The sequence below is a fragment of the Microcaecilia unicolor genome, chromosome 2 (genome assembly GCF_901765095.1).
Source record: "Microcaecilia unicolor chromosome 2, aMicUni1.1, whole genome shotgun sequence".
NCBI classification, from domain to species: domain Eukaryota; kingdom Metazoa; phylum Chordata; class Amphibia; order Gymnophiona; family Siphonopidae; genus Microcaecilia; species Microcaecilia unicolor.
The window spans coordinates 477,171,321-477,189,852 of NC_044032.1; the positions used below are offsets into that span (position 1 = coordinate 477,171,321).

Consider the following 18,532-nt stretch of genomic DNA (forward strand, 5'->3'; position numbering starts at 1 on the left):
TATGATCACAAAATTGCATAAACCAGCCAACAGCGTTTCTGATTTCTGATCGCACTACTATAGTAATTCTATCCCTATGAGAGGTTAGCTTCCTCTCTTCAGTGCATGTTCTCCTCTGTGTCGTGTGTGTGTGTGTCTCTCTCCCCCTCCTTCCCATACTATCCAGTATCTCTCTTCTACCCCCCACCCCACTTTCCAGCTTCTCTTTCACTCTCTCTTCCCCCAGCCTCTTCCACCCAGTCGTGAAAAAAAGATCTTTAGGTGTATGAATTCTAAACAATTCAGATATTATGGAAGATAATGTTGCTGCTGTAAGTGTATATTCAGGATGGGAAGTTTACTGACCAGTAAATGTTCATGAACTCCCTCCTTCCCAGGAGCTGGGCTGATTTCATCCACAGTGTTCCCTGCCTGTTGAAAAATGGAGAACCTGATCTCAGTGATGCTGGACCATCTAATTGGTGTAACCTTTAATTTTTTTTCAATTTCCCTCCACTCTTTTTCTTGCACCCCACAAGGTATATATAGTAGTACCTGGTCCTGCTGTACATTACAGTACAGTGTAAGACAGCTGCTGTTTTAGGGGCACTATTATCCTACCGTGCAAAGTGGGTAAGTCGTAAATGAGCCATCAAAAGTGGTCAGTGCAATATTTATTTACTTATAGTCTGTGCTTTTCTTAAAATTCTAGGTGGATTACAAAATCAAAACAAAATCGACAATAAGGCAATCAAATATAAAACAGCATAAAACAAAAAAAAATTGAAAATTGGGATGTCATGATAGATCTTCATCAATAACATCAAAAAATACCTTCATTCACAATTAGCTGGTGATTTTCCCTTTGTTTTTATCCTCCTCCTAATTCAGTCCAGCCATTACAGCAACAATCTTCAGCCAGGAGCCATGAACAACAGCATCTTCCAAAACCTGTCTATCACAAACGTGATGTTGGATACTGCATGTTGATATTGATTTGACTTTCTCCCTCTTCCCAGCCACGGCCTAGGAATCAAACAGGTCCTTTTGCATAGCTACTTGCCCCCAGGTTGGCCCTCATTCACTACTTTTATAAGGATACTTTATTAACTGTTTTTGTTTCACAGAAAGCATTTGGATCAGAGCTCTTGCCAGTTGCAGCTATACTGTAGATGTTTTGAGAAATCAAATGGCAGTGGCTTATCCTGGTGGGTCGTTTCCTGCCCCCCACTGTTTATCTCTGTCTTTCATCCCTTTTCCAGATATACAGAGGGAAGAGGAAAAAGTGAAGCGTTCCATCAAAGATGCTGCAAAGAAAGGCCATAAAGATGTGTGTGTAGTTCTGGCCAAGGAGATTATCCGTTCCAAGAAAGCTGTCAGCAAACTATATGCATCCAAAGCCCACATGAACTCTGTGCTCATGGGCATGAAAAATCAGCTGGGTAAGAATGGTTGGGCTGACTGCTGTAACTTTTTAATCTGCCTGTTGTCAGAACTTTGCTAGATAGCACTGTACTTCATCATTCTAGCTTAAAGAAGCAATATTTTTTTTCATTGAAACAAAGCCCTGAAAAGCAGTTGAGTAGGAGGCTTGAAAGAACCTTTTATTTGAAATATTTCTGGTGTACTTCGTGTATTGTAAAACTGTGATCCCTCTTTTTAGCAAAATGTATGGAAGGCAACAAGTTTAAGACAGAGTATTCAATATAGCAGAAATTCACACATACTACAGAAAGCTTTTTGTGATTCAGGAGCTAGAGATTGTCAGTACCAAAACTCAGTATAAAGGAGTTAGTTATTAGGTCACTGTATTAAGAGAAAGTTCAGTGTAGAATGTCTTGTTCATCTCACTCTGGAGATTTTTTTCATATGGCATAGAAATGTGAAGGACTTATACTGGAAGACACTTCATTTCTATACTGCCCTGCTAAACGAGCACATTATATCTGCAAGAAACCATATTTCAAGAAAAGTGAACTTTTGTAAACACTCTTTGCCAACCTGACAATATATTGTGTTTCCAAAGGGTTTTGTGTGTGTGTGTGTGTATTTTATAAAAACGTTTGGATACAAAATTTCTCCGAGCACAAGCAAGCTGTCGGTATTCTCATATCTGGGTGATGACATCCAGTGGAGCCTGGCGCAGATGTTGCCTAGCGTATATAGCTATTAGAAAATTCTAGCAGCATCCCACTGCACATTCGCGGGTGCCTTCCCACCCAACATGCATGGGCAGGTTCCTCAGTCTATCTTTTTTTCTGCAGAGCTGAGAAGTCATGTATTTGTGGTCTCTCTTCAGTGCGTATTGATAGATATTTTTTTTCAGTGCCTTCCCGTGTGGGTTTTTCCTTGGTGTCTCTCATTTTCTTCATCATTTTTAGTTTCAGTACATTTCCCATTATAAGACTTTTGGCTTTTCAAGTTTTCGTGTGGCTCTTAGGCCCATTTTAGGCCTGGGCACCAACCTCGATTTGAGCCTTTCCCCTTTTTCATGCTCAAGAGTGAGGAATTTAACTTAGCCGCAATTCTTTTCTCAGTGTCTAAGAAGACCCTCAGTGGCTTCAAAAGGTGCGCCCAATGTAATCGGGTGATTTTCTTTTTCTTTTTTTTGCATGGCTCTTAGGCTCATTTAGTCCTGGGTACCAACCTCGATTTGATCCTTTTCCCTTTTTGACTCTCAAGAGTGAGGAATTTAATGTAGCCAAAATTATTTTCTCAATGTCTAAGAAGACCCCCCAGTGGCTTCAAAAGGTGTGTGCAATGTATTCGGGTGATTTCTGCCATGGACCTGCACAGTTGGTGCCTTGGACTGGACCATCGACCTGATTCTTGTTCTCTGTTTACAAATGCAGCTGAGGACACAGACGGGCTCATTTTCAAAGCACTTAGCCTCCCAAAGTTCCATAGAAACCTATGGAACTTAGCCTCCCAAAGTGCTTTGAAAATATGCCTCAGAGGGTGCATCAGGTTCAGCAGAACGAACTTTTTGGCTCCTCAAAGGTCGGTTCATGAACATTGACACCGGAAGCATCAACCTCGATGGCTGCCCAGATTTCATCTACTACTGGGAGTGCACCGGCGTTGAGGTCTCCACCTCCCTCAACATTGGACACTGATAGTAGGTACCAGGACCGGTCAGCATCGGACCCGTTACTGAATATATAAACAGGTTTGACGTAACCCTCATTGGTGCCGAAAGACCATGATGCTGAGCATCGAGGGAAGCCATAGAAGCACAAGTATCAGTCCCCTTCAAAGCAAGGTGCCAGGAACTCCAGGGCATTGGCATCACTGGTGCCCAAGAAGTGCCGGCACTGATAGACTAGCTCCCACTTTTTGGAGATGCCGGTCTACAAGTCTTCAAGCAACCAGGCTGTCTCCGAACCAGCTTCCCAGCCTTTGCCAGAGCCTGCCCTCATTGAGTGGTACTGGGCCATGCTTAAGGAGGAGCTGGTGCAGATGTTTCAGCTGCACGCCGCTCAGGCATCAAAGATGCTTGTGTCAGCAGCAGCTCAGCCACAACTCCTTTCTGAGGCCCCTAGTCTGCCTGTAGAGCAGTCTTTGACCTGATGCTTCTGCAGGTGTCAACATCGACATTGACATCAGCGCATGCATCACCCATGTATCACTCTCTACATCGAGAGAGGAAGCTTCCCTGGAGTCTGACAGTAGGTCTGTACTTCAGCACCCTCCAGGGCATGGATATGATTCCACTGAGCTGGAGCAGGCACAAACTGACTTTCTGACTATTTGGAGTATTGCGAGGAATATGTAGGAGTTGGGCATGAGCATGATTCCTCTGTGCTGGGGCAGGCACAGACTCTCTGCCCATCTGGGGTATTCCGAGGGGTAGGAGTTGGACTTGGACTGCTTGTGGGAGTCGGATGAAGATTCACATTACTTCTTAGAGGAGGAATCATATGGAATGCCTTCTGACCCCTCCCTTCCTCGGGAGAGATGTAAATCTCCACCTGAGAGCCTCATTAACAGGTTTTGTGAAGGAGATGGCTTTGGTCATCCCATTTAAGTTGGAGACGGAGGAAGAGGCTAGGGCACAGATTTCATCTGTTGTGGACTATGAATCTCCTCCTAAGGAAGGGGTTACAGCTTAGTTACACCCTATCCTTAGAGATGCACTGACGAAGAATTGGGAATGTCCCCTCTCGGTGCATGTTGTAGCGAAAAAGGTGGATAATTGGTATCATATCCAGAATGCTCCAGGATTCGAGAGGGCACAATTGCCTCACCACTCTCTGGTGGTCGAATCTGCTCTCAAGTGAGCCAGAAGTTCTAGGACTCGTGCCTCGACTCCCCCAGCTAGAGAGGCTCGGACTCTGGATTAATTTGGGAGAAAGGTGTATCGGGCCTTGATGCTGATTAAGCACATCCAGTCCTACCAGCTCTACATGAGCATATACTTGGTCTTTGGTCGCAATACACTCAGTCTCGCAGATTTGCTCCCTTGGGAGCAGGCCACAGAGCTGCTTCATTTTGCCAACAAACAGCTGGAGTGTAGGAAATGTCTGGCCGGGGGCACTTATGATACCTTTTGATATTGTGTCTAGACTGTCTGCTGTGGGTGTGGGGATGTTCAAACTCTCATGGCTGTGTGTCGCTGACTTGGGACCAGTGGTTCAGGAGAGGTTAGCGGACGTAGCATTCCGAGGAGATCATCTTTTTGGGGACAAGGTGGAGTAGGTCACAGACCTCATCAAGAAACATACTGACACCATTCAGTCCCTCTCTTGGCAGCCTCCAACTTCATCTTCATTCACTAGGAGATTTTTGACTGGGCCTATGTCTTTTATCATTCCGACCATAAGTAATTCTCTTATCCCTTTTATTTGTCCTGTTTGTCTGTCTTGATTAGATTGTAAGCTTTGTTTAGCAGGGACTGTCTCTCTTACATGCTTAGTAGTTCTATAGAAATGATTAGTAGTAGTAGTAGCAGCATAGGTGGCAAACCTATTACTTTCAAAGGTGTAGCTTTCCACCACCTTCCCTTTCTTCCCAACAGTCACAGCCCCAATTCTTCTGACCACATAAATCCTGTCCCCAGAAGGAGCAGTCAGCTCCCCAGTCAAAGCAAAGGAGAAGCTTTTGACTGGTTCCAGGAAAGTGTAGCTGCCATTCAAGTAACCATCCCAGATTACCTACCGGTGGGAGGGAAACTGAATTTTTACCATCAAGTTGGCCCCTTACAACTTCTGACCGGTAGGTTCTTCAAATAGTCCAGCTCGGTTATGCACTTCATTTGCATTAGAAACCACCAAATTGCCACCAAGAGCATCTTACATCAGCTCTCAGCACAAGCAAATACTTGTAGAGGACATCTCTACCCTTCTACAGACCAGTACGGTTGAACCCGTACCACCCAGAGAAGAAGGAAAGGGATTCTATTCCAGGTACTTCTTGTACCCAGAAGGATGAGGATTTCAGTCTATCCTAGACCTAGGGGTCCTGAACAAATTCCTGGTCAGAAGAAAAGTTCAGGATGATTTCCCTAGAGTACCATTCTCCCCATGATTCAGGAACAAGATAGGTTATGTTCTTTAGATTTGAATGGTGCCTATACCCACAGTTTGATACTTCCCAGCCACACTTAAGTATCTCAGGTTTTGAGTTGGGAAACACCATTACCAGTGTTGTGCTTTGCCTTTTGGCCTCGCTCCCGCTCCCAGGGTCTTCACCAAGATTTAGCAGTAGTCATAGCTTCGCTATACAGACTGGGAGTTTGTGTTTCCCTACCTGGACAATTGGCTGGTCAACAACACATCGCTGGAAAGGGCACAAGAGTCAATGTGGAGAACTATTCAGGTGCTGGAGCCCCTAGGGTTCATCATAAACTACCCAACTCAGCAATTTGGAATACATAGGAACCCTGCGTGATTCAATGCAAGCGAGCCTTTCTGCCCCTGGCGAGAGCAGATACCTTGCTAACACTCACCTGAAGGTCTGGAGCAGCAAGCAGATCACAGCTCGGTAGATGTTGAGATTGTTAGGCCATATGGCTTCCACGATTCATGTCAAGCCCGTGGATCACCTCCATTTGAGAGGTGCCCAGTAGACTCTGGCTTTTCAGTAGTCTTGAGCCACTAGGAACCTAGCAGATATCATCTGAGTATCCTCAGAGCTTGTTCAATCCCTTCTCTGGTGGTCAGTTCGGACCAATTTGATTGTGGGACTTGCATTCCAAATTCCACCTCCTTTGAAGGTGTTGACAACGAATGCACCCAACTTGGGGTGGGGGGGGGGGCTCATATAGATTGATTCACACCCAGGGAGTGTGGTCTGCTCAGAAGACAGATCTTGACGTCAACCTCCTGGAGCTAAGGGCTGTTTGGAACATTGTAAAGACTTTCAGAGTTCAGCTACAGAACCAAATTCTTCTCATCCAAGCCGACAAGATTACAATGTATTATGTGTACAAGCAGGGGGTATGGGGTTTTACCCCTTGTGTCAAGAGGCAATACGGAAGTGGCAGTGGGCCCTCCTTCATAGAATGGTACTATGAGCAATATACCTGGCTGGCAAAGACCACAGCTTGACAAGACAGACTGAGCAGAGTAATACAACCTCATAAGTGTTTTCTCAAGCCTGCAAGAGCTTCTGAGAGTGAGGCACCCTCTCGGTGGATCTTTTTGCCACTCATCTCAACAACAAAGTCCCTTAGTTCTGCTCCAGGCTTGGCTCACACGACAGACTAGCCTTTGTTGGGGGAAGGTCTTCTGTATGCATATCCTATGATACCTCTAATAGGGATGACTTTGCTGAAACTAAGGCAATATCGGGGAACAGTGATTCTAATCACTCCATTCTGGCCAAAGCAGATCGGGTTCCCTCTTTTGGAGTTGTCCTCTGAGGGGCCGTGGAGATCGGAGTGTTTGCCGACCCTCACAATGCAAAACAAGGGGTCCCTTCTGTATCCCAACCTCTGGACCCTGGCCCTCTCATCCTGGATGTTGAGAATGTAGAATTTCAGTCCTTGAATCTGCCTGAGGGTGTCTCCAATCTTGCTTGCTTCCAGGAAACATTCCATTAAGAGGTGTTATTCTTTTAAATGGGGAGGAGGTTTGCCTTCTGGTGGGAGGGCAAGATCCTAGATCCTCTGTCTTGCCCTACACAAAAACTACTTGAATACCTCTTGCACCTCTTGAAGTCTGAGTTAAAAACCAACTCTGTAAGGGTACATCTCAGTGCAATCAATGCTTACTATTTTCATTTAGCAGTTAAGCCAATCTCTGTGCAGCCTGTAGTTGTTCGAATCATGAGAGATTTGATGTTAACAAAGCCCCCAGTCAAACCTTCTACTATGTTGTGGGATTTCAACGTTTTTCCATCTTAATCAGTTAAATTGTTACTACCAACTTTTTTCCCCCCAAAGCCACATGCACATCCTAGCAAAAGCATACAGCATACCTAGCCTACTATCTGGAACGGACTAAATCCCATAGACAGTTCACCCAGCTTTTTTGTTTCTTTTGACCCAAGTAGGATAGGGGTAGCTATCGGCAAGCGTACTACTTCCAATTGGCTAGCAGATTGCATCTCCTTTACTTATGCCCAGGCTGGGATGACTCAAGATGGTCCTGTCAAGGCTCATAATGTCAGAGCCTTGTCTACATAGGTATCCCACTGGAGATCAGCCTCCATCGAGGAGATTTGCAAGGCTGTGCTGTGGTCTTTTGGTCCACACATTCACATCTCGCTACTACCTTGAGCAGGATACCTGACACAACAAACAGTTCTGCAGAATTTGGTGTCCAGAATTCAACCTCCATCCTCCTAGGCCCAGTTTTCTTCTTTTCCAGGCTGCACTTTCACAACTAGTTTGTATATAGTTAAGGTTGATTGAATACAAGGCCTCTATGTTTCGAGTCCCTATTTCCTAGCATTGCTGTTTTAGTGAGCCTGGTAGCTAGGGATACCCAGATTTGAGAATACAGATGGCCTGCTTGTCCTTGGAGAAAGTGAAGTTACTCACCTGTAGCAGATGTTCTCTGAGGATAGCAGGCCGAATATTCTCACGTACCCTCCCACCTCCCCTAGGAGTTGTATTCCTTCAGCTGTGCTATCCTATTGAGGAACCTGCGCTCGCACTTTGGGTGGGAAGGCACCCGTACATGTGCAGTGGAATGCTGCTAGAATTTTCTAATAGCTATATACGCTAGGCAGCATCTGCACCGGGGTTTGTCAGAAGATGTCGCCCAGATGTGAGAATTCTCGGCCTGCTATCTTCGGAGAACATCTGCTACAGGTGAGTAACTTCACTATATTGTCAGGTTGGCAAATGAGTATTTTGAAAAGTTCACTTTCCTTGAAATGTGATTTAGTGTAAGTGTTTTTGCTTAGCAGGGTAATATAGACGTGTTCACATGCTGTTCAGGAGAATTTTTATGTTTAATGCCATTAGTAAATTTGTTTCCATGCTATCCAAAATTAGTTTTTGACAAAGTTCTTGTAAGTCAGGAAAGAACTACTAGACTAGTAGAATGTTCTTGCTTTTCTGTAATTTCTTGAGGTTAGTTGTCATGTTCCTGTGTGTAATGTAGCTGTTCTCAGAGTGGCAGGCTCGCTACAGAAGAGCACCGAAGTCATGAAAGCCATGCAGAGTCTCGTCAAAGTCCCTGAGATTCAGGCCACCATGAGGGAGTTGTCCAAGGAAATGACAAAGGTGAGGATGAAAAGGAGGGCCAGAGTTGTGCAACCTCCTTTGTGCCATTTTAGGAATGGAGTTCATATGCTCATGCAGAAGGAAATAGACCACAGATTTTCCACCCTGACCTCAGGTACTCCCTAGCTAGTCAGGTGGTTAGGAAGTCAACACTTAGTATTCTACTTCCTTTGTATGCAGATATCTCATGTATGTTCACTGTGGGTATCCCAAAAAAAAAACAGATTACAGGTATTCCAGGAAGAACTTAACATCTGCTACAGTCAATCAGATGCCTTTGTCGTGTGTTTCTGAATAGCGTCTCTCTAGGTACAGTGGTGGAAATACAGTGGGGGAAATAAGTATTTGATCCCTTGCTGATTTTGTAAGTTTGCCCACTGACAAAGACATGAGCAGCCCATAATTGAAGGGTAGGTTATTGGTAACAGTGAGAGATAGCACATCACAAATTAAATCCGGAAAATCACATTGTGGAAAGTATATGAATTTATTTGCATTCTGCAGAGGGAAATAAGTATTTAATCCCTCTGGCAAACAAGACCTAATACTTGGTGGCAAAACCCTTGTTGGCAAGCACAGCGGTCAGACGTCTTCTGTAGTTGATGATGAGGTTTGCACACATGTCAGGAGGAATTTTGGTCCACTCCTCTTTGCAGATCATCTCTAAATCATTAAGAGTTCTGGGCTGTCGCTTGGCAACTCGCAGCTTCAGCTCCCTCCATAAGTTTTCAATGGGATTAAGGTCTGGTGACTGGCTAGGCCACTCCATGACCCTAATGTGCTTCTTCCTGAGCCACTCCTTTGTTGCCTTGGCTGTATGTTTTGGGTCATTGTCGTGCTGGAAGACCCAGCCACGACCCATTTTTAAGGCCCTGGCGGAGGGAAGGAGGTTGTCACTCAGAATTGTACGGTACATGGCCCCATCCATTCTCCCATTGATGCGGTGAAGTAGTCCTGTGCCCTTAGCAGAGAAACACCCCCAAAACATAACATTTCCACCTCCATGCTTGACAGTGGGGACGGTGTTCTTTGGGTCATAGGCAGCATTTCTCTTCCTCCAAACACGGCGAGTTGAGTTCATGCCAAAGAGCTCAATTTTTGTCTCATCTGACCACAGCACCTTCTCCCAATCACTCTCGGCATCATCCAGGTGTTCACTGGCAAACTTCAGATGGGCCGTCACATGTGCCTTCCGGAGCAGGGGGACCTTGCGGGCACTGCAGGATTGCAATCCGTTATGTCGTAATGTGTTACCAATGGTTTTCGTGGTGACAGTGGTCCCAGCTGCCTTGAGATCATTGACAAGTTCCCCCCTTGTAGTTGTAGGCTGATTTCTAACCTTCCTCATGATCAAGGATACCCCACGAGGTGAGATTTTGCGTGGAGCCCCAGATCTTTGTCGATTGACAGTCATTTTGTACTTCTTCCATTTTCTTACTATGGCACCAACAGTTGTCTCCTTCTCGCCCAGCGTCTTACTGATGGTTTTGTAGCCCATTCCAGCCTTGTGCAGGTGTATGATCTTGTCCCTGACATCCTTAGACAGCTCCTTGCTCTTGGCCATTTTGTAGAGGTTAGAGTCTGACTGATTCACTGAGTCTGTGGACAGGTGTCTTTCATACAGGTGACCATTGCCGACAGCTGTCTGTCATGCAGGTAACGAGTTGATTTGGAGCATCTACCTGGTCTGTAGGGGCCAGATCTCTTACTGGTTGGTGGGGGATCAAATACTTATTTCCCTCTGCAGAATGCAAATAAATTCATATACTTTCCACAATGTGATTTTCCGGATTTAATTTGTGATGTGCTATCTCTCACTGTTACCAATAACCTACCCTTCAATTATGGGCTGCTCATGTCTTTGTCAGTGGGCAAACTTACAAAATCAGCAAGGGATCAAATACTTATTTCCCCCACTGTAAGTATTTGATCCCTTGCTGATTTTGTAAGTTTGCCCACTGACAAAGACATGAGCAGCCCATAATTGAAGGGTAGGTTATTGGTAACAGTGAGAGATAGCACATCACAAATTAAATCCGTAAAATCACATTGTGGAAAGTATATGAATTTATTTGCATTCTGCAGAGGGAAATAAGTATTTGATCCCCCACCAACCAGTAAGAGATCTGGCCCCTACAGACCAGGTAGATGCTCCAAATCAACTCGTTACCTGCATGACAGACAGCTGTCGGCAATGGTCACCTGTATGAAAGACACCTGTCCACAGACTCAGTGAATCAGTCAGACTCTAACCTCTACAAAATGGCCAAGAGCAAGGAGCTGTCTAAGGATGTCAGGGACAAGATCATACACCTGCACAAGGCTGGAATGGGCTACAAAACCATCAGTAAGACGCTGGGCGAGAAGGAGACAACTGTTGGTGCCATAGTAAGAAAATGGAAGAAGTACAAAATGACTGTCAATCGACAAAGATCTGGGGCTCCACGCAAAATCTCACCTCGTGGGGTATCCTTGATCATGAGGAAGGTTAGAAATCAGCCTACAACTACAAGGGGGGAACTTGTCAATGATCTCAAGGCAGCTGGGACCACTGTCACCACGAAAACCATTGGTAACACATTACGACATAACGGATTGCAATCCTGCAGTGCCCGCAAGGTCCCCCTGCTCCAGAAGGCACATGTGACGGCCCGTCTGAAGTTTGCCAGTGAACACCTGGATGATGCCGAGAGTGATTGGGAGAAGGTGCTGTGGTCAGATGAGACAAAAATTGAGCTCTTTGGCATGAACTCAACTCGCCGTGTTTGGAGGAAGAGAAATGCTGCCTATGACCCAAAGAACACCGTCCCCACTGTCAAGCATGGAGGTGGAAATGTTATGTTTTGGGGGTGTTTCTCTGCTAAGGGCACAGGACTACTTCACCGCATCAATGGGAGAATGGATGGGGCCATGTACCGTACAATTCTGAGTGACAACCTCCTTCCCTCCGCCAGGGCCTTAAAAATGGGTCGTGGCTGGGTCTTCCAGCACGACAATGACCCAAAACATACAGCCAAGGCAACAAAGGAGTGGCTCAGGAAGAAGCACATTAGGGTCATGGAGTGGCCTAGCCAGTCACCAGACCTTAATCCCATTGAAAACTTATGGAGGGAGCTGAAGCTGCGAGTTGCCAAGCGACAGCCCAGAACTCTTAATGATTTAGAGATGATCTGCAAAGAGGAGTGGACCAAAATTCCTCCTGACATGTGTGCAAACCTCATCATCAACTACAGAAGACGTCTGACCGCTGTGCTTGCCAACAAGGGTTTTGCCACCAAGTATTAGGTCTTGTTTGCCAGAGGGATTAAATACTTATTTCCCTCTGCAGAATGCAAATAAATTCATATACTTTCCACAATGTGATTTTCCGGATTTAATTTGTGATGTGCTATCTCTCACTGTTACCAATAACCTACCCTTCAATTATGGGCTGCTCATGTCTTTGTCAGTGGGCAAACTTACAAAATCAGCAAGGGATCAAATACTTATTTCCACCACTGTATGTCAAAAAGGGGGCTTAGTTCCAGAATACCTCCACCCATACTGCACTATTATTCATTTTCACGTTTTCAGAATGTGGAGATGGCAGTGAGGTAAAAAGTCTTACTATAGGGCAGTCTGTATATACTCCCAATATAGTTTTCTGGAGCATTTTGCAAAAGCAAGAGCACATGGTGTTGAGGTTGTGTCAGATTGTCTGACTATTCATCTGTATGCATATGTTGGTGCACGCACAAGAGAGAGAGAGCTAGGGGTGAGGGGAAAGCTCTAGCTCAAGGAGTGGAGGAGTGGCCTAGTGGTTAGGGTGGTGGACTTTGGTCCTGGGGAACTGATGAACTGAGTTCGATTCCCACTTCAGGCACAGGCAGCTCCTTGTGTCTCTGGGCAAGTCACTTAACCCTCCATTGCCCCATGTAAGCCGCATTGAGCCTGCCATGAGTGGGAAAGCGCGGGGTACAAATGTAACAAAAAAAAAAGCCCCATCAGTTGAAGAGTAGGGACTGGTAGTGGCAATGATTAAAGCAGTGGATAGTGGAGAACCCAGGCCCTGCCATTAAAAGAAGTCCTCTTTCTCCTCCCAAGCTGCCTATCTTATCCATAAGCTTCCTGGGGCGGGAGCAATTCAGTTCTATCTTTCTAATGATGTAGTACAGAATTGTGCTGTAGGCCAACCCAAGGCTGATGCTATTTTGAGTTACCACCGTATGTGACCATCTTTGGAAAAAGGTGATTAAACTCACCAGAAACAACAACAAAAAAAAAAAGAGATTTTGATGAATTCTGTTAGAGTAAACAAGTTGTAATACAAGCCTCATCCTTTTATGTGGAAAAAAAAAGTTAACAGAAGTTCAAACATGGAACTTGCAGACTGCTTATGGACCCCTGACACAAAAAATCAGCCGTTCTCAACATTTTGGATCTGAGTCTTTAGTCACCAGAGACAGGCACATATAACAAAATGGCTTCTGGTCAATAGGCACTGTTTTATTGTACAGCACTAGCAGAGCAGGAATGACTGTATTCTTCTTCTGCTTCCTGAATATCATGGATTGGGCAGAACCGGACCACCGCAAGCCACTTTCCCCGCCCCTTTTACCTTTCTGTCTTTGCCTCCAAGGAGGGGCAAGCCGCTTCCTGCGTGCCTGCTGTTATGGTCTGTCCTGTCCGTGCCAGGAGTCAGGACCCGGAAGAGTGCATCAGCGCAATATCACTCTAATGCAATTATCCGGGTCCCGGGCGGCACACAGGAGCAGAGGAGGACAGACCTGGAAGCAGGCAGCAAAAAGAAGCTTGCCGGCACACTATGTGCGCCCTCCCCCCCTTGGAGGCCGGGCTCGGGGAATTTTGCCCCCCTTCTCCCTCCTCTCTTGGCGGCCTTAGCCCCTCCTGCACTGCAAGTCCATTCTACTGATGACTTATCTGAGATCTTAGAATCTGACAGATTCCAGCACTAGTGCAGTAACGGAAAAATGTAGCTAACTCTGAGTGGGTACATAGTAGGGGTGTATACGGGGACATAATTTGGTCCCCATCCTCACCCATCCCCAGTCAATTCTATTCTGTCCCCGCCTCCGTAGAGCATATCCTGCTATAGTTAAGTTGCTGTTTGAAATTTTGCCTGGCTGAATAGGGAATAAAGTCAAATGATTATCATTTAATAAATTGATTCAAGGAGGTGGAAGTTTTTATGACTACTGATGATGGTCACAGTTTTGCCTTGAATATTAAATTTGTCTGTAATAGTTGAACTTATGTATTAGAATAGTTTTCTTTAATTTTTTTTCTTAATTGTATATTTCTTTAGTTACATCAGTTACATTCATAGTGAAGTGGTTGTATTGTTTGGAGTTATTCATTTAAAAAAAAAAAACCCACCAAACAAGGAAAAATTAAACAGTATCTTGTTTGGTTAATTATTTTTAACTAGTAAAAAAGGCCCGTTTCCGTAACAAATGAAACAGGCGCTAGCAAGGTTTTCCACGGAGTGTGTATGTTTGAGAGAGTGTCTTTGAGAGTGACTGTGTGAGAGAGAGAGAGTGTGAATGTGCAAGTGTGTGTGTTTGACAGAGTGGAAGTGGGTGCGAGTGTGTCTGTGAGAGAGTGTGTGTATGTGAGAATGAGTGTGTGCGAGTACGTATGTGAGACAGTGATTGTCCTCCCCTCTCCCCACTCTCAGGTCTCAGGACCCCCTCCCCTGTGGTCTGAGGACCCCCCTTCCCTCCCTCTCTGTGTTCTTAGGGACCCCCTTTCCCCCCGGCTCTGGCTTAGGAACCCCCTCCCCCCCTCTCTGGTATTAGGGGCCCCCCTTCCCCCTCCATCTTGTCTCTGGACCTCTGAGATTGAGTGTAATTGTGTGTTTTTGAAAGAGTGAGAGAATGTGGCAGGCATCTTCTTATGTCTGTGGGTGTGTTTATTTTTGAAAGATTGAGAGAGCGTGGCAGGCAGCAACAGTGTGTTTTTTTATTTTTGTTTTTGTGACAGCCTTCCTCCATTTCCTTTCATTTTAGTCTCCCCTTCCATTTCCTTGCACCTGACATTTAACTTGTTAATTCAGTGGCTGTTTGGGTTTTTTTTTTCTTTCACTGAGGTGGGAGTGTGTGTAGAAGCAAAAGGGGAGCCGAGCGCTGCATCTAATCGAGAGCGGGTCTGACACGGTCAGAAGAGTGTGGACAGGCCCTTCTCCCCTCTGCGTCTTTCCACATTCGTGCCCCTTAGAGGTGAACCTCTGCTGTTAGGTTTTACTTTGCTGTCACCGAGTTCCCAGAGGAAACAGAAGGGGGAAGTGAGGCAGAAAGAGTGAGATTTCTTCCTGGGTTAACGGAGTGGAGGTGCATTGCTGCCAGCAAGTCTGGTCTCAGATGGGATACAGGCCAGCCCAGTGCAGGAGAGAGAGCCTAATTAGCACAGAGGGGAGGAGGGAGGAACAACTGAGCCTGCTAGGCAGCTCCCTGCCTTAGGGAGGGAGGAAAAGCAGAGACTGCAAGGCACAGGAAGGGTTAACCCCCGTGGCGTATGGAGGAGGGTGTGGGGGGGCGGGGTTGTGTATCGGAGGGGTCTGCTTCTGTAGTTCTGTTTCTCTTCGTAAACTCGTGTTGGTTTGCTGGTGCGACTTTGGGGTGGAGGGTGGAGCAGGTATTTTTGATAGGTCCGTGATGCGTGTGTTCCGATTCATTCAGTGTCTGCTCCGCCCTCGACGTCATCACGTTCTGACGTGAGGGCGGGGCAGATAGACTGTGATCTTACAGCTTCAACTTTAGAACTTTGGGAAGAAATTTCTGAGGCTTCATTAGAACGTTGGAGGTGCATTTTATATAGAGAGATTACCCTTAGTTTAGAATGGATGTAGACGATTACTCAAAGAGGAGTCAATGTCCCAAGTGGTCTTGTATCTGCCAGATTAAAGGAGAACAGGCTCAGTTCAAAAAAATACAAATTTTGCATCCTTACATTTTACTACATATTTACAGGGATATTATTTAACAAATGTTGCACCTGTCTATAAAGTTATTAGGCATAGGAGCTAACTTTTCAAAATTATTGGAGGTGCTAAACCCAATGGAAATTACCTCTTCTTAGACACGGTGAAGGAATTTGTTCAGTGTTGGGGGTGCTCAAGCACCTACAGAGCTGGCTCCTATGCTTCTGTGGGGTTTGTGCTACTTCTAGAAAAATACAAATCTTCAAACCACAAAAAGCAGAGTCCTTATGAAGAAAAAAATTGTCTGTCATGATCCACTTCATACTAAGGAAACAATTAATGTTTGCTGCTCAAATGAAGTTTCAGTGAAGGTAGTAAGTCCTTTCTCTTCCATTTCTGCTAAAGGTTGTACTGCTTCACCAGCAGCTTGAGGTGTAGGCTTAACTGGTATATAGTAAGCTTTAATAATTTCTGGCAGTGAAGAATCAAAGTTTTTAATGCTTCCACAAGATATTTCTGTAGCACTTCTCTGAGAGATATTCTAGAAAGCGTAGGAAAACTTATCATTTGAAGATTTCCATTTTACAAAGCATTCTCAATTGATTCTAATTTATTATGAATCATACTATCCTTAACAATTGCAGCATTTTGTTGCAAAGCAGAATTGGTTTTAATCCATTTTGAAAATGGTCATAAATCTTTTAAAACTGTCTTGATCATGTAGAAATAACTTTGATTTAAGTTCATAATTCTGCTTATTCATTAATGCAGACTGAGAAGATAGCAGTTTTACCATGCCCTACACTAGCAGACCATATCGAGTCTAATGAAATTACTGCTGGATATTGAAGAGCAAATTTAAATGTCAGTATTGGTTCCTTATTTATTTATTTAGATTTTGCTCACACCTTTTTCACTAGTAGCTCAAGGTGAGTCACATTCAGGTACACTGGATATTTCTCTGTCCCAGGAGGGCTCACAATCTAAGTTTGTACCTGAGGCTATGGAGGGTTAAGTGATTTGCCCAAGATCACAAGGAGCAGCAGTGGGATTTGAACTGGCCACCTCTGGGGATTGCAAGACCGGTGCTCTAACCACTAGGCCACTCCTTCATTCTTTGATGCTCCTTGTTCAGTGTCCATGCAAGGTTCTCCCTGATCAGCTCTGAAAGAGGCAGAAACACCAAGCCCCTGAGCTGCCTGGTCATCAAGCCTGACGTCATAGCTCAAATAAGGCCGGTTTCTTCTAATCTTTCAAGATGCAGGATTCTTGGGGGAGGGGGGTGGTCTCTCACCTGGGCTCAATGTTGCAAGACCGGGAAGTAACCTCTAATGGCTTCTTGGAGCGGTTAGCTTCCAGGGATCTCATCCAAACTCGACTGAAGTACATGTTGAGCAATAGGACATAAGGTAAGCAACAGAAAAGGGTTATTCCTTGCCTTCTCGGCTAGTACCTTTTTTTAATTTAATTTAATTTTTTTTTTTTACCCATAGGATGAAAAAAGGGAACAGACAGTACTCAGACCATGGTGTCAGCCATATTGCTCCAGAACTTGTTATCCTTATGGTTATTTTTGGCTCCCAGACAATAGTACACTTTCACTCATGGAGCAAGTAGAAGCTAAGAATTTTAAAAGTAAAAATATCCTCAGGGTTTACCCTCAACAGGCAAACCCTGAGGAATGTGATTTGGACAGCAGTCCTCTGCCACCTCGTAATGCAGACTTGAAGGGAGTTAGGGCGAGAGAGACATACATAGCACAAACGGTGAGACAGAGCATGTTGGACACACATTTATAAAATTGTCTGTCATAATCTAAGGAAGGTGGTGAGCGACAAAACTAGTAGGGGAGAAAACCTGATTGAAACAAATAGGAAGTGATAGGTGCAGTTGCATCATAAGGTGGTTGGTATCCCAAAGGAAATACACTCCCTGGTTATACATGTTTTCACAGCAGCTAAGACAGTATTGGCACAACTTTGGAAATAAGCTGCTGTTCCACCACTTGAGACTCTTTTAAGAAAATGGATTATTATTGCTTGATGTCTCAACTTACAGCTCACAAATATAATCATATTCTCTCCTACCAGAAGATATGGAACATTTATATGACTTGGAGGTCAGCTGCCCAAACCTCTTAGACTATATTATTTTTACTTTGCCTTTCCTGGTTGCCTTGGCTTACCCATGGGCCTTGTTCTGTTATGGATATTAATGCCTGGTTTTGGGGAGAGGTGGGTGGGTTTACAATCTTCGTTCATTTAAGGTAAGCTTTCATAGGATATATACGGTTATCTTGTTCTCTGTTGTTATTGTACTAGCTTGCCATTGAATCAATAAAATGTTCAACAACAAAAAAAAGGCAATGATGTGTGCATGTATAAATTGGTATCTGAGCAAACATGAATAACTACATCTTTGAGAGAATTTGAGACCCGGAGAGGGGTGAGTGAATGGTACTTTGTATGAATGTGAAGCATGGTTTCTCTTTGGCTGTGTGGCTTAAGCTGTATCGTGTGCCACAGCACAGGGAATTCAGGTTCTGATTCCTCACAAGGAAGGGAAAACAATGGCTGCTATGGTACCAGCAAGTGGCACTGAGAATTCGTCTCAGAGATGGTGCCTCCCTAGTCCTTGTATTCAATAATAATGCCATATTGTGCCAAGGAAAAGAATGGACAGGGAAAGAGACATGTATTTGTACAGGTTTAAAAGGGGAGAGTGGAAGATTTACAAGAATTTAAATGATAAAACAAAGGACTTGATGATATCTTCTTTTCATTTTTGATCAGGCTGGTATCATAGAAGAGATGTTGGAAGACACATTTGAAAGCATGGATGACCAAGAGGAAATGGAAGAAGAAGCAGAGATGGAAATTGATAAAATATTGTTTGACATCACAGCAGGTGCAATTGCATTTCAATATATACTTATTATATTTATGCCTGAAAACATAGAC

The 18,532-nt window shown here is 44.6% G+C and overlaps 1 protein-coding gene across 1 annotated transcript in view; it reads left to right on the forward strand.

The window, feature by feature from the left end:
- The window catches only part of LOC115461329 (charged multivesicular body protein 3-like), a 134,215-nt gene that overhangs the window by 109,621 nt on the left and 6,062 nt on the right, over positions 1 to 18,532 (forward strand). The window contains 3 exon segments of the mRNA XM_030191046.1: positions 1,242 to 1,421; positions 8,532 to 8,653; positions 18,365 to 18,479. Coding sequence (XP_030046906.1) covers positions 1,242 to 1,421; positions 8,532 to 8,653; positions 18,365 to 18,479 — 417 coding nt within the window.